The 16,130-nt window shown below is 44.1% G+C and overlaps 2 protein-coding genes across 4 annotated transcripts in view; one reads left to right on the forward strand and one right to left on the reverse strand.

The window, feature by feature from the left end:
• Window positions 1–16,130, reverse strand: part of RALGPS2 (Ral GEF with PH domain and SH3 binding motif 2) — a 298,932-nt gene that overhangs the window by 112,605 nt on the left and 170,197 nt on the right. The window lies entirely within an intron of this gene.
• ANGPTL1 (angiopoietin like 1) overlaps window positions 1–16,130 on the forward strand; it is a 44,840-nt gene that overhangs the window by 19,289 nt on the left and 9,421 nt on the right. The window contains exon 2 of the mRNA XM_045028275.1: window positions 984–1,839. Coding sequence (XP_044884210.1) covers window positions 1,014–1,839 — 826 coding nt within the window. The 5' untranslated portion in view covers window positions 984–1,013. The remainder of the gene's footprint in view (window positions 1–983; window positions 1,840–16,130) is intronic.

Consider the following 16,130-nt stretch of genomic DNA (forward strand, 5'->3'; position numbering starts at 1 on the left):
AAAAAGTCACAAAAGGCAAACATTCTTTGCTAATTAACTGTTTAATCAGAATTGTCATTAAAATGATGGGCTTGTCCACAAGGTGCAGTAATGTGCACCAGAGGGGTATGAATTCTTAAGTGAACCAACATGTTGCACACTAACTGGCCCGTGTAGACCCTGCTCGCAGGCACTCAACGTTCCCTAGTGTGTAGTGGTCAGTATTAAACATCAAATGATCCCAGACACTACATTCTAAATATTTAGTTTCACAAAAACAAAGATCACTTACTTGTTTTCATTCATATATGAAAAAAGAATAACATTTTCATCAGGTCAGGGCATATGATCTCACAGCTAACCCTATCATTACCTTTGCTTACAAACCAAATTTACTTGAATACATTTTTTTCAAAGTAAAATTATGACAACCATGTTAGGGAGATCTCCAAAGCCACTAGTTGTAAATCTAGCTGTAGACATAACTATAAAAATATATAGAACTAAGGCTAATATTTTGCAAATTACAAAAATTGTTTCAACCTCAGATTTTCTGGAAAGCCCAAATCAAGATTTACATATTTTTTTGGCTACAAAAGTAATTACAATATTTTCCTATTTATTTTAATATTTATAAATGTATGTAGCCAGGCTTATGATCAAATAACTACTTTTATCTGAATACACTGGACCTTGTTTTCTGAAATTGTATTCAATCAAATTAATGCTAAAACATGTCTACTGTTTGACATCTTTCAGGTCTTGATGCTTCAAAAAAGGAGATAAGTTGTTCAATGCAGTGTAAGTCCAAATAAATATGTAATTTTGTGATAATTAAATTTAACATGGTAAGAAAATCTGAGTTTGGCCAACATCTAATGTCTCCGTTGTATTTGTGTCATAAGTAAAAATTTGTGCTCTTCCGTGATGTTGCATGATATAAAGTAAGGCCTTAAAACTGGATTCTGATTAATTAACTTTCTTTCTATTTATCCAATGATTAGTCTTCTGAAAGCCATCACATTCATCTTAAAATGAAGATATCTACATGGACTTTAGGTATGCTATTATTCCTACTACTGTCTACAGGACACTGCACAGAAAAGTCTAAACTCAATAAAATATCCCCGAAGAGGCACCCTCGTTCAACAGATGGTGGAGAGGAAGGAAAAAAATGTGGTTATACGTTCTTGGTTCCTGAACAAAAAATAACAGGGCCAATCTGTGTAAACACCAAAGGACTAGGAGCAGATAATAGAAAAGATGAAATTACAAGGATGGACATAGAGAACCTGAAGGAAGTATTGTCCAAGCAGAAGCGGGAGATTGATATCTTGCAGCTAGTGGTGGATGTGGATGGAAATATTGTGAATGAGGTAAAACTGCTGAGAAAAGAAAGTCGTAACATGAACTCCCGAGTCACTCAGCTCTACATGCAGCTTTTGCATGAGATAATCCGAAAGCGTGATAATTCACTTGAGCTTTCCCAACTGGAAAACAAAATCCTCAATGTTACAACAGAAATGTTGAAGATGGCAACACGATACAGGGAGCTTGAAATAAAATATGCAGCACTAACTGATCTTGTAAATAATCAGTCTGTGATTATCTCTTTATTGGAAGAGCAGTGCTTGCAGATACTGTCACGACAGGACACCGACGGATCTCCTCCTCTTGTTCAGGTGGTGCCACAGCACATTCCTAACAGCCAGCACTATACTCCCAGCCTTTTGGGAGGTAATGAGATACAGAGGGACCCAAGTTATCCTAGAGACAGAGACATAAGGCCACCACCTGATCCAGCTACTTCCCCTACAAAAAGTCCTTTCAGGATACCACCGCTAACTTTAATCAATGAAGGTGAGTTGATTAACATTATGTCCAAAATAAAGAGAATGTCATGTAAACAAATAGGCAACTCTCTTACAATGCTTACTTATAACTAGAGTGGAATGAATAATTAAAAATGAAAAATTTATTCAGCAAATTCAACCTCTTCTGATGATAAATAGGTTGACAGCAGCTGTAGATTCTCAAATTTATTTGTCAAATAATTTCTATGACTAATTCTTGACCTATAGATAACATGAGAACTTTGCTGCAAGTATTTAATATTTGAAATTGAACCTGTGTAGGTAAATCTCACTGGTTACAGGTTGTAGAGAACTACTTTTACTTCCAGACTGGATGAGCATAAGTTGGAAACAAAATTTGATTTCTGGAAACATTGTTTGATACTTACTTACTGCTTTTTCTATGAACATTATTGTCCCACAAGTTACATTAGAGTTTTGTGAACAGCAAAGAAAAGAGAAACTCCCTGGAAGTAAATGCAGCTAGCAATGTTTGCTGTACTCACCAGTTCTGCTTACACTCACTATGCATTATTGCACTGTTGTGTTTCCAGCCTTAATAAATTCTTAATACTTGGCAGATTTTGACTTTATGATAGCAGGACAATTTGATGTCACAACGATCCTCTAAACAACTTTTTATTCTTTAGGCTGGGAATTTCAAAGGAGCCTAGGATAGTAAGACAACCAGCTCCCACAAAAATTGAAGTTAGATGCCTAACTCATTTAGGCGCTTTTAAAAATCCCAATCATAGATATTTAAAATGAAAAAACAACATTTTTTCCAGCAAGGGAAAGATAATATTGCAATTGTTTTCTTTATGAAAATATCATGAGAACACATTTAGGAGATTCACTGAATGTTTTCAGTTCACTGTCCTACTTCACCCAATTATACAGATTCACAAAGTATTTAAAAAAACAGTGACAATGAAAGAAAAATGCATTTAATCTGGGGGTTACTGGAACTCCAGCATGATTCCTAGACATGTTATTAATAGGGTGGATGTGATTTAAATCAAATTGATTTAAATCATTAGTCAGGAAGACTCGATTTAATCATGGATTTCTACATAAAATGCATTCTTGTTGGTCGTTATAACCTTAATACATATTCTTCACAATTCAAGAGATAGATGTAGGTTTCATTTTTAGAAGGTATACACTATACATTTTTAAACAGTGATTTATTTTGAAAACTTTTCAGATTAGTTTTACAACTATATCAGAAAATGAATGATTATTTGGCTATTTCATTTACCAAAGGTAATTGAAGCAGATATTTATGAAGTCATTGGGAGGTGAACTATTTCCAATTCAACAGGTTAATCATTAATATTTGGAGGATTTTCTTGCTATGCTGTATCAGGAGGAGAACATCACCAGACAGACATTTAAATTGTTTTATTTAACTAAAACAACAACGTTAAGTATTTTGGATTTTTTTCTTCAACAGCAAACATTTAATATTTTAACAAAACAAGCATATGTCCCTCACATCTCACATTTATCTCCAGACTTCTTCTCCCTGTCCAGATCTATTCTGCCCCTCAACAATCTTCTATTCATTTAACTTTTTGAAACATTGCACTTTTATAGAGGGGTAAGGGATTGACTTTGTGTACACAAATTTGCAGAAGGACAACAGAGTTGAGGTCTGTTATTTCTCACCTCTACATATTTATTTAAACTTTTTTTTTGCTCTTACCAAGCATGTTACCTCTGGAGACACAAATCCACAGTTTGAGAACTGCAAAACTAAGCATCTCTGATGGTATCTTCTAGACTGAGCACTGAGCTCCATTGGGTAGATAGAAAGATTAACCTAAATCATCTATACAGAAGCCTGTGGAACCCCAAAAGATTGGGTCCCTAATCCATGAACTATTGGAACTCATTTACAAATCTTTTCTTAAACATTACATGAATATATTGTCTCATACTATAGAATTAGAATTTATAATACCTATTCCAAGATGAGATACCTTTGAGCTATAATGTATATTATTTAAAACTATCTTTAACTATATTTTTCCTCAAAAATCTGATTTAAATTAAAAAATCGTTGATTTTTATGCACGCTGGTTATTAAAAATACTTCATAGAATTAGTTCCAACTGCATCACAAACTGTCAATTTATTCTGCTCAATCCTGAAAGTTTAGATTATCTTTTTTTTTAATCCATGCTTTCCAAGTAACCATCTTTTTCCTTGCCTTTTATGAGCTCACATAGCATAATGTTCTGCATTGGGTTTTAGACTCAGCTGGACATTCAGTGTTTCTGAGGGTGAAAACACACATTTATCTTGGGGTATGTCTACACTACAAGAGTAGTTCGATTTAACTTAGGTCGAATTTGTGGATTCGACCTGATGAATTCGAATTTGTGTATCCACACTAAGGACACTAATTCGACTTTGTGAGTCCACACTAATGGGGCAAGCGTCGACATTGGAAGCGGTGCATTCTGGGCAGCTATCCCACAGTTCCCGCAGTCCCCGCTTCCCATTGGAATGCTGGGTAGAGCCCCCAATGCCTTCTGGGGGAAAAATGTGTCGAGGGTGGTTTTGGGTAACTGTCATCATTCAACCGTCACTCCCGCCCTCTCTCCTTGAAAGCGCCGGCGGGAACTCTGTTCGCGCACTTTTCTGGTCAGTGACAGTGCGGATGCCACAGCACTGCGAGCATGGAGCCCGCTGCGATCATCGCTGCACTTATGGCCGTTGTCAACTCTTCGCACCTTATCGAACACCTCTTCCAAAGTCAGCTGCTGAGAAATCGGGCGAAGAGGCTCCGGCAGCGCGGTGAGGACGTGAAGTGTGAGAGTGGCACAGACCTCTCACAAAGCACGGTACGCCGCGCCGTGGAGATTATGGTGGCAATGGGTCACGTTCATGCTATGGGACGGCGATTCTGGGCCCGGGAAACAAGCACGGACTGGTGGGACCGCATAGTGCTGCAGGTCTGGGATGAATCACAGTGGCTGCGAAACTTCAGGATGCGTAAGGGCACTTTCCTTGAACTGTGTGACTTGCTGGCCCCTGCCCTGAAGCGCCAGGACACCCGGATGCAAGCAGCCCTGAGTGTGCAGAAGCGAGTGGCCATAGCCCTCTGGAAACTTGCAACGCCAGATAGCTACCGGTCAGTAGCGAACCACTTTGGCATGGGCAAATCTACCGTGGGGGTTGCTGTGATGCAAGTAGCCCACGCAATCGTTGACCTACTGCTCTCAAAGGTGGTGACCCTGGGAAACGTCCAGGTCGTCATAGATGGCTTCGCCGCGATGGGATTCCCAAACTGCGGTGGGGCTATAGATGGCACTAATCCCTATCCTGGGACCGGCCCACCAGGCCAGCCAGTATATTAACCGAAAGGGCTACTTTTCAATGGTGCTGCAAGCACTGGTGGACCATAGGGGACGTTTTACCAACATCTACGTCGGGTGGCCGGGCAAGGTTCATGACGCGCGTGTGTTCAGGAACTCTGGTCTGTTTAGATGCCTGCAGGAAGGTAGTTTCTTCCCGGACCACAAAGTAAGTGTTGGGGATGTGGAGATGCCTACAGTGATCCTCGGGGACCCAGCCTACCCGCTAATGCCCTGGCTCATGAAGCCCTATACAGGCGCCCTGGACAGTGACAAGGAGCTCTTCAACTACCGGCTGAGCAAGTGCAGAATGGTGGTGGAGTGTGCTTTCGGACGTCTCAAGGGGAGATGGAGGAGCTTACTCACTCGCTCGGATCTCAGCGAAACCAATATCCCCATTGTTATTGCAGCTTGCTGTGTGCTCCACAATCTCTGTGAGAGCAAGGGGGAGACCTTTATGGCGGGATGGGAGGTTGAGGCAAATCGCATGGCTGCTGATTACGCTCAGCCAGACACCCGTGCGATTAGAAGAGCCCAGCGGGAAGCGCTGTGCCATTGGAGGCTTTGAAAGCTAGGTTCCTCAGAGAGCAGGGTAACCTATGACTGTCCAGTCTCTTTACAGAGAAGTTGAACCTGCCCCTGTTTCAGTTACTATTGACTTTTTTCAGCGGTTACATACCCCGTTCACCAGGTTTCCCCCCTTCCAACAGACGTTTAAAAATAAAGTTATTGGAACATTTTTAATTAACAAAGTTTTCTTTACTAACGAATTCTCGTTCAAGGGTTCCAACAGGGACGCAGACTGTGGTGGATACGGTGTGCAGTGATGTACAGACCGCTTCTACACTCGAGGACTGACAGGCTCCTGCTCCTACAGCGGTCTCGGGGGGGAGGACGGTTACCAGAGGGTGTGCAGGAAGGGGTGGGTTTGCAGGAAGGGGTGAGGGGTATGTGGGAAGGGTGAGTAGGTGCAGGGGGATGATGGCTCTGGCTGGGGCTCAGGGCATCGGAGAGGTTCATGGCTAGGGTGGAAGGGCATGGTAAGGGCAGCCTGCCTTGCCATTTGTGGATGCCAGGCGCTCGGACCCTGGGGCAACATACACCTCCCAGACTGACCTGGGGCAGCAGACACCTCGCAGAGTGACCCGGGTGCCTAGTGACTGCACTCTGTGTGTGACCTGCTGTTGATCCTGCCCCCATGTCTGTACCCTGTTAATGGTGGCTGTCCTATGCAATTAACAAACCCCTCCCCCCCCCTTCACACAAAGTCTTCTGCAAAGAAACATGACGGAAACAGTAATGAACAGCAAACTATTTTTAATACTCAACTACACAGTTGGGGGATGAAACTGGGATTTGGGATCGGGTGAGCCAGGAAGGCAAGCAATTCTCATACTTTAGGGAATGAGAGCTGTTTGGTACATGAGCGCTCTGCTGGGGTGGAGTGACAGTTTTCACGGCCCCTAGCGCCCCTCCTTCTTGTGATTTTGGGTGAGGGGGGGACAGGACTTTGTGGCGGGGGAGGGCGGTTGCAGATACAGTTCAGGGGGGCTCTCTGCTCCTGCCTGCGGTCCTGCAGAACATCCACAAGGCGCCGGAGCGTGTCCGTTTGCTCCCTCATTAGTCCAAGCAGCGTTTGAGTCGCCTGCTGGTCTTCCTGCCGCCACCTGTCCTCCCGTTCGCTGTGTGAGCGCTGCTGCTGAGAGAGGGTCTCCCTCCACTGGCTCTGCTGGGCCGCCTTGGCTCTGGAGCAGGCCATCAGTTCAGCGAACATCTCGTCCCGAGTCTTTTTCTTTCGCCGCCTAATCTGCGCCAGCCTCTGTGAGGGGGATGCCGGGGCAGTTCGGGAAAGAGCCGCAGCTGTGTGATGGGAAAAAGGAAGTGATTTCCTTCCAAAGATACATGTTTGCGAACACTGAACACAGTCTACTCAGTTTCTGTGAACAAGACCATACAGGGCACCTAATCTCATGTGCTCTCAGGACAAGTTCGAATTTTCGGCATTCGCTTTCATTGCCTGGGGTCTTGCACTGGAGATCGGACAAGCGGGGCAGGACAGCAGAATCCGTGTAGCAGCCAGGCCTGGTAAGCCGTAAACTTAAGGCTGCTTAACAGTTAATGGATAGCAGTGCCCTCCTGCTGCAGGCAATCTGGAAAGCAAAGTCTGACCCTGTTCCAGCCCCTCGCGGCTGTCCCCGGGAAAGATCCCTGTATGCTTTTCCTCTGCAGCCTACAACACGTGGCTGTTAAACGACGGTCATTGTTATGCAAAGGAAAAGTCAAGCATTCACAATAGTAACATTAAAGTAATTCCCCTAATTAGATGCAGCAGTCGCCGAGCAAGATCACCCTGAGGCGGGTCTCCAGGAGAAACAGAGAGCGCATGCTGCGTGAATCCCTGCACAGACCAGGGCCCTATGCTGCCATGCTGGTCGAGGCGATGCTCCCATTATACCTCCTGATGGCCTGGCGCGGAAGAGTGTGCTTCCACGGAGCACCCAACAAGGCACCTCTCCCCAGGAACCTCCTGCGGAGGCTTTTCGAGTACCTCTCAGAGAGCTTCGTTGAACTGTCCCAAGAGGATTTTTGTTCGATCCCTATATGCATTGACCTTTTTATATAGTTTTTATTCCTGTTTTGTTAAGAAATACATGTTTACATGTTTATAGCACTTACCGACTGATCCTTCCCCTGATTCGGAGTCCGGGTTAACGGCCGGGGAGGCTTGGTAGGGGATCTCTGTGAGGGTGATGAAGAGATCCTGGCTGTCGGGGAAAGCAGTATTGTAACCGCTGTCGCCTGCCTCGTCCTCCACAAACCCTTCCTCATCTTCCCCATCGGCGAACATCGCCGAGAAACTGCCCCTCGACACTATCCCATCCTCAGAGTCCACGGTCACTGGTGGGGCAGTGGTGGCAGACCCACCGAGAATGGCATGCAGTGCCTCGTAGAAGCGGCATGTCTGGGGCTGGGCTCCGGAGCGTCCGTTTGCCGCTTTGATTTTTTGGTAGCCTTGTCTCAGGTCCTTGATTTTCACGCGGCACTGCGTTGCATCCCGGCTGTATCCTCTGAGTGCCATGGCTTTGGAGACCTTCTCGTAGGTCTTTGCATTCCGTTTTTTGGAGCGCAGCTCCGAAAGCACAGACTCATCGCCCTACACAGCGATCAGATCCAAGACTTCCCGGTCAGTCCATGCTGGGGCCCTCTTTCTACTCTGAGATTGCATGGACTCCTCTGCTGGAGAGCTCTGCATCGCTGCCAGTGCTGCTGAGCTCGCCACGACGTCCACACAGGAAATGAGATTCAAACTGGCCAGACAGGAAAAGGAATTCAAATTTTCCCGGTGCGTTTCCTGTATGGCTGATCAGAACATCTGACTCGGACTGCTGTCCAGAGCGTCAACAGAGTGGTGCAGTGTGGGATAGCTCCCGGAGCTAGTAAGTTCGATTTGCATCCACACCTAGCCTAATTCGACATAGCCATGTCGAATTTAGCGCTACTCCCCTCGTCGGAGTGGAGTACCGAATTCGAACTAAAGAGCCCTCTAGGTCGAATTAAATGGCTTCCTGGTGTGGACGGGTGCACGGTTAATTCGAATTAACGCTGCTAAATTCGAATTAAAGTCCTAGTGTGGACCAGGCCTTGGTTATTCTGCATACACTACAACCAACCTGCTGTTGATAGAAAGAGGGACTATTTGGGGATCTGGGGAGAAGTTAGCCCAGAGTACAACTGAAATGCCAGATGTCATGAGAACTTAATCACCTGTAAGTGGCAGAAAGGAAACACAGCTAATATGAAAAAAGCTATGTTAATGTCTAGTCAGACAGCAACAGCAGAATTCTCTTTAAAAAAAAAATCCCAACAAACTTTCAAACAAAGTACATATTAATTTATTGTTTCCCCAGATACCCATTCCCTCAGTTTTATAATTATAAACAGATAGGTATGTACATATGAGGAAAAACAAAAGCACAAACAAATGTTTTCTGTAAAACATTTATCAAAAAGTCTCCTCTTTCCTCTACACATTTCTGGAAACTAAGTTAAAGGAATCTCAGTCAACTTATTCTAACATTAATGGATTCATTTGCTGTGCGTTTCCTTTTAGTACTGAGGTCCTTGAATTTTAAGTATGTGCATTTTGTACAGAGGTGGGAGAAAAAGGATTGAGTAGTTCCAAAGCTGGTAAAATGTAGATTAAAAGTTAAAATAAAAACCAGTATACAATAAATTACAAAGCTATTTCTAGTTCTCTCTCTGTTTCCTGTAATTAAGGTACCATGTGATAAAGCAGTGTAAAAGAGAAACGGGCTGTAAAATAATAGGAAAAATGAAAAACAGCAAGAGGAGGATGTTAGTTTAGAAGATGATGCAGAAAATTTACAAACGGAGACTGCCAAATAAGACTAACAAAACCCAATAAGGCTGTCCTCACCAGATAAATGTTGTTAAAATGAAGAAAAGATTGTACATATGAAAGGTAAAACTGTCTTCTGGATATGTTATAGCATATTTTTTTCTCATTATATTTGAAACAACTGTTCTTCTCAAGTACTAATGAGTCACTAAGCTACAACTGCAGGAAACAGTTACACAAAACATGTATTAGTATATGTAATTGTGGGTCGGAAGGAAAATACATAGCACATTGGGAAAACTATTTTTTACACTGAGGTGAAAATATTAGAGAAATGAACCTCACAGAAGACAAGTTCCTAAAGGGGAAAAAAGTGTTTTCTATACAAATGCAAGATGTATATGTAAACACAAAATTATGAACACCGATAAATTACTTAAATAAACCTCAGTTGTATACTCAATTCCTAACACAAAAATAAGAAGCGATTTAAGCTTCATTGAAGAATCCTTCGAACTCAATGGGAGCAGGTCAGGCACTCAGGTGCCAATTAAGCAATATACTTAACGTTTAATTTTAAACTTCAGTGCAGCCACTTTCATTCTTAAGATGGGCACATGCTTAAGTAACTTTCTGAATCTGAACCTCAGTGAATAAGTTGGACTGCACAGCATGTAAGGAAATCATGCAACAGTTAATTTTAAATATCTTACTAAAGGGAAGAGGAAAGCTGAATGCAGGACAATTTAAAATAAAAAATAAAACTGTTCTGAATGGCAATTAAACTGAATATTTATATTTGCAACTACTTTATCAAAACAAATTAATACATTTGGTCCTAGTTCACAACTTGGTCTGGGTACAAAGATCCTTATGTCTGTGCAAAACAAACGTATTTTAAGTAATTAAGTTCTCTTATTTCCTTATTTTAAATACTTAGTGTAATTTATACAGAGAAAATATTTTTTCAAGTTATTGTTGGTTGAAAGTAATTAAAACCTACCACACATGTGTAAACTACAATCTTTAACTGCTCATAACCAATTATAACCAATTTTCAGTGGAATGTCAAAAGCATCTTTCCTCCTTAAGAACAGTCTCTCTGCCCAATTTCAACTGTCTACTCCCGAGTTTTGGAGTCAGTGCGATTTTAATAAAAGCCTCAAAACATTGAGTTTCATAGATTCTCTAAGGCCAGAAGGGACACGGTCATCATCTAGCCTGACCTCCTGTATAGGACAGGCCATAGAACTCTCCCAAAATAATTCCTAGAGCACATCTTTTAGACAAACACCCACTCTTGATTTAAAAATTGTAAGTGATGGAGAATCCATTATGACTCTTGGCAAATTGTTCCAATGATTAATTACTCTCATGGTTAAAAGTTTATGCCTTATTTCCAGGTTTGTTTGCTTGGTTTTTTTTAAGAGTATGAAGTGTTTTTCCCTACTGTTCTCCTGCTCAAAAATGGTTGAATCATTTTTGCTCAAACTCCACATTCCCCCCAAAAACAAAAAACAACCAACTAACCAAAAAGCTCCACTTCAGTTACAGACCAGACTTGGAAAAATTGAGAAAGGTGAAAAATTGAGAAAGTTATGAGCAAATGATAAATGTATTTAGTATGGAAATGTGTAGGCCAGGGGTCAGCAACCTATGGCATGCGTGCCAAAGATGGCACGCGAGCCAATTTTTAACGGCATGCTGCTGCCTGCCGGAGTCCCAAGGACACATAGCCAGTGAGGAGCAGAGCCCGCGCCCCCCAAGAGAGGAGCCACCTCAGCGGTCTGCCTGTGGGCTCCCGCGTCCCCTTACCCGGCGAGGAGACCTGCCCAGGGGTGCGGAGGGGCCCACTCACCTGGGCCGCTTTGGTATAGGTGGCCATGGTGGATTGGCAGCACGTCGGGGGAGCGGGTTCGCTGCGGGACCTGCTCCCGACTTCCAGCGGCACAACGCAGGGGTGTTGGAGGCGGGAGAGGCCAGCGGCGGCAGCAGTGCCAGCTGCTGAGCGTCCCCAGGAGGAGGCACCCGGCCGCAGCCAGGGACCGGTACCTGCTGTTCCTGAGTTGGGAGGAGCGGAGAGCCCCGCGGCCCGGCGGCACTGAGCGCGTAGAAGGTGCGGGCGAGCGGGAATCGGTGGTGGCCAGAGAGCCCTGAGGCGAAGAGCTTGCATACCGCGGGGTCATGCAGCGCCCGGAGCGGCTCCTCCAGACACAGCCAGAGGGCACTCTCTCGCTAGGGGGTGCTAGTTGCGCTCGTGCAGTGCGCCGCGGGGCCCCGAGTGGGTGAGCCAGCTGGGGGCCGCAGGAGTGGGGGGGTCTCTGCCCTGACCCCCCTACACACACACCCAGCCCTCTGTCCTGAGCCCTGACCCCCCCTACCCACACACCCAGCCCTCTGCCCTGAGCCCTGACACCCCCCACACACACCCAGCCCTCTGCCCTGAGTCCCGCAGCCCCGCACACCCACCAGGCCCCTACCCTGAACCCTGTACCCCCTCACACACACTCAGCCCTCTGCTTGACTCCTTCATCCCCCCCCCCACGACCCCAGCCCTGACTCTGGCACCCTCACACATACCCAGACACCTGCACCTCCCTCACATGCCCCCAGCCCTCTGCCCTGACTCTTGCTCCCCCTCACATACCCAGGCCCCCCAACCCAATGCACCCCAACCCTGAGCTCCCTCCCTCATTCTAGCTGCTGGCCAGACCCTTCACCCCCAGCCCTGTGCTCGGTCTACACTCCCATCCTCAGCTCAGTGCAGAGAGAGGAAGAGAATGGGCCAGAACCAGGGAGAAGGTAGGTACCCACTGTATGTAGGCAGGGCCGGGACCCCAGACCGGCAGCAGGGTGAGCGGGTCTGGCAGCCAGGATCCTGGCTGACAGGAGCCGGCGGATGGAACCCCTGAGCAGCAGTGGGCTGAGCAGTGGTCTGGGGTCCTAGCCACTGGCCCCGCATGGCCCGCTGCTGGTCTAGGATTCTGGCTGCCGGACCCTTGCCAGCCGGGTCACAGGCCCCGCTCAGCGCGCTGCTGGCCTAGGTAAACAGAACCCCAGACCAGCAGCGGCCTGAGCGGGCTGGCGGTGTAAGATATACATTTTAATTTAATTTTAAAAGAAGCTTCTTAAACATTTTGAAAACCTTGTTTATTTTACAATACAATAATAGTTTAGTTATATAATATATAGACTTATAGAGAGAGACCTAAAAAACATTAAAATGTATTACCGGCACGCGAAACCTTAAATTAGAGTCAATAAATGAAGACTCGGCACACCACTTCTGAAAGGTTGCCAACCCCTGGTGTAGGCACATTTAACTACAGTTGTCACTATTCACACAAGCGATAATACCTCATCAGTACTTCAGTGTTTCATACAAGACAAGTGAACATTAATGGCCTCTCACACATCTTTGTTCTATAATAATATTTTTTAGCTAGTTGGTTTTTATTTCTTTGATTTTTGGATTCTCCTTTAATGTCTCCAAAATACTTATGAAAGACATGAAAGTACAAATTGCAATCGCTCAGCAATAAAAGTCTCTGGACAATCCACATTAGGGCATCAGCCATCTGTTCCACTCAAATCAAGAATCAGGTTTGGGTTTTTTTTTTTTGTTATATTCCATCCTAAGAAAACAGTAATATCCCATCATCATTTTCCTTTTTCAGCACCTAACATATGTCAAAATGTCATGCACTAGAGATCAACCATCAGATTTGCTAAATCATCATATACATAGAATGCAATTTTGGTATTGTAATAGTAAAAAATTAGGACATGAACTCAAAAAGTGCACATTACTAACAGCACCCAAGCAAACAAATAAGACATGGGTCCTATGCTCTTCTCAAGGTCTTAAAATTTGAATGCATATGTTGTAAGTGCTAAAAGACTAGGTGTCATTTTGTGAAATAGATCTGCTCTCCTTTGTTCTCACATTTTTAACAAAATTCCAAAGCTATGGTCTCTGTTCATGTTAATATTTCATTCTTAAAAATCAAAAGCTGTTAAAGAAATTATGTGGTTGGCTTTCAAGAGGAAATAGTAAACATTTATTTCTGGCTATGACATCAACGATAGTAAGAATAGGTAATTAGAACTTAGTTAATTTTGTTGATGTGAAAATTTCTGTATTCGGGTCTTCAATGATAATGACAGTAAGTAGGCTTAAAACTTGGTTTTTCAGTAAACAGCTATGACTGTGAGACACAAGGGGCCATACCATGTTCTCAGTTACACCAGCATCTAACTTTAGTAACTGGACAGAATTTGGTGGAGAGAGAAAAATCTGTCAAGAAGGAAGATATAATTTATGTTCAGGCACTATCATTATCCCAACAAGACTTCAAGGACGACCATACAGATGAAGTCCTAATAGGAACACTGTGTATTTGATACGTTATTCCTTACATTAGCATAAAAACAACACCTCTTTACTTCAACACAGCGCAAACTATTTTATCAAGTTACAAGTCTCAGTATTTCCAATGACAACTACAAAAAAATGGATCATAGTTCCTATGCCATGATATATCAAAGGATTTATTTGTCCCAAGAAAGTGATGTAAGATAATTAATCAAAGCTAAAGGATTTGTTGGATTTATTCACTCCTTCATTCTAGAACATAACTTTGAAACCTCTTCTACCACTTCAACATTTTATATCAGCAGTGTCTACAATTCTAAGGATCAAAATTTAGACAAATTGCATCCTGTGAGACTAATGCCAGCTGAAATTTTAGCAATGGTCAAAAGCTACTATGTAAACAGACTATTGAGACCTTCCATTGCTTAGCAGCAAGACAAAACAGCACTACAATCTGCTTTGGTCTCTAATGGTCCTGGAAATAAGAGTCTTTGGGCTTGGCTACACTTGAAAGTTGCAGCACTGGGAGTTACAGCGCTGGTCATGCAGCTGTGCAGGAACAGCGCTGGTGTGTGGCCACATTTGCAGCGCTGTTGGGAGTGCTGCATTATGGGCAGCTATCCCAGCATTCAAGTGGCAACAACGTGCTTTTCAAAAGAGGGGGGTGGAGGGTGGTGTACTGTGACAGGGAGCGGGGAAGATAGAGAGAGTGGATTTTTGGAGCCAACACTGTGTGTTACCTTCCTGGATTGAAAAATCACAAAATGTTCGCGAACCCTTTCTGTCTTAATTGCAAACAGCCTGCATCCAACGCTGTTTCTCTGTCAAGCAAACATTCACTCCCTGCCTCTCATTTGATCGTTCACACCCAGGTACAGATAGCTCCTGTTTGCTGTGATCAGTGTTTGTTTTTTTAGATAAGCAGTTCAACGGAGCTCCGATCGGAGTTCACAACAAAACAAAGAGAGGCTGCATAACAAAACAAAGATAGTAATTTAGTTAAAAGCATTCTGGGATATCTCCTTATTCCCTGGAGGCCAATAAAAGCGCTGGTGTGTGTCCACACTTGATGAGCAGCGCTGGATCACCAGCGCTGCAATCGCTACACCCCAACCTGACCAGGTGTACAGCCAGCGCTGCAGCCAGGGAGTTGCAGCGCTGGATGTGCCTTGCAGGTGTGGACGGTTACTAATTGCAGCGCTGGAAAGCCTCTACCAGCGCTGCAACTTGCAAGTGTAGCCAAGCCCTTTGATTCCTTTCCTCTGCACAGAACATAGTATTACAGCCACAGTAGTAGGACTCATAGACTTTAAGGTCAGAAGGGACCATTATGATCATCTAGTCTGACCTCCTGCACAATGCAGGCCACAGAACCTTACCCACTCACTCCTGTAACAAACCCCTAACCTATGTCTGAGTTATTGAAGTCCTCAAATCGTGCTTTGAAGACCTCAAGATGCAGAGAATCCATGCTGTCCATGCCCCATGCTGCAGACGAAGGCGAAAAACCTCCAGGGCCTCTGCCAATCTTCCCTGGAGGAAAATTCCTTCCCGACCCCAAATATGGTGATCAGTTAAACCCTGAGCATGTGGGCAAGACTCACCAGCCAGCACCCAGGAAAGAATTCTTTGTAGTAACTTGGATCCCATCCCATCTAACATCCCATCACAGACCACTGGGCATACTTACCTGCTGATAATCAAAGATTAATTGCCAAAATTAGGCTATCCCATCATACCATCCCCTCCATAAACTTATCAAGCTTAGTCTTAAAGCCAGATATGTCTTTTGCCCCCACTACTCCCCTTGGAAGGCTGTTCCAGAACTTCACTCCTCTAATGGTTCGAAACCTTCATCTAATTTCAAGTCTAAGCTTCCTAGTGTCCAGTTTATATCCATTTGTTCTTGTGTCCACATTGGTACTAAGCTTAAATTATTCCTCTCCTTCCCTGATATTTATCCCTCTGATATATTTATAAAGAGCAATCATATCTCCCCTCAGCCTTCTTTTGGTTAGGCTAAACAAACCAAGCTCTTTGAGTCTCCTTTCATAAGACAGGTTTTCCATTCCTCGGATCATCTTAGTAGCCCTTCTCTGTACCTGTTCCAGTTTGAATTCATCCTTCGTAAACATGGGAGACCAGAACTGCACACAATATTCCAGATGACATCTCACCAGTGCCTTGTATAATGGTAC

This window comes from Mauremys mutica, chromosome 8 (genome assembly GCF_020497125.1).
Source record: "Mauremys mutica isolate MM-2020 ecotype Southern chromosome 8, ASM2049712v1, whole genome shotgun sequence".
Taxonomy (NCBI): Eukaryota; Metazoa; Chordata; order Testudines; family Geoemydidae; genus Mauremys; species Mauremys mutica.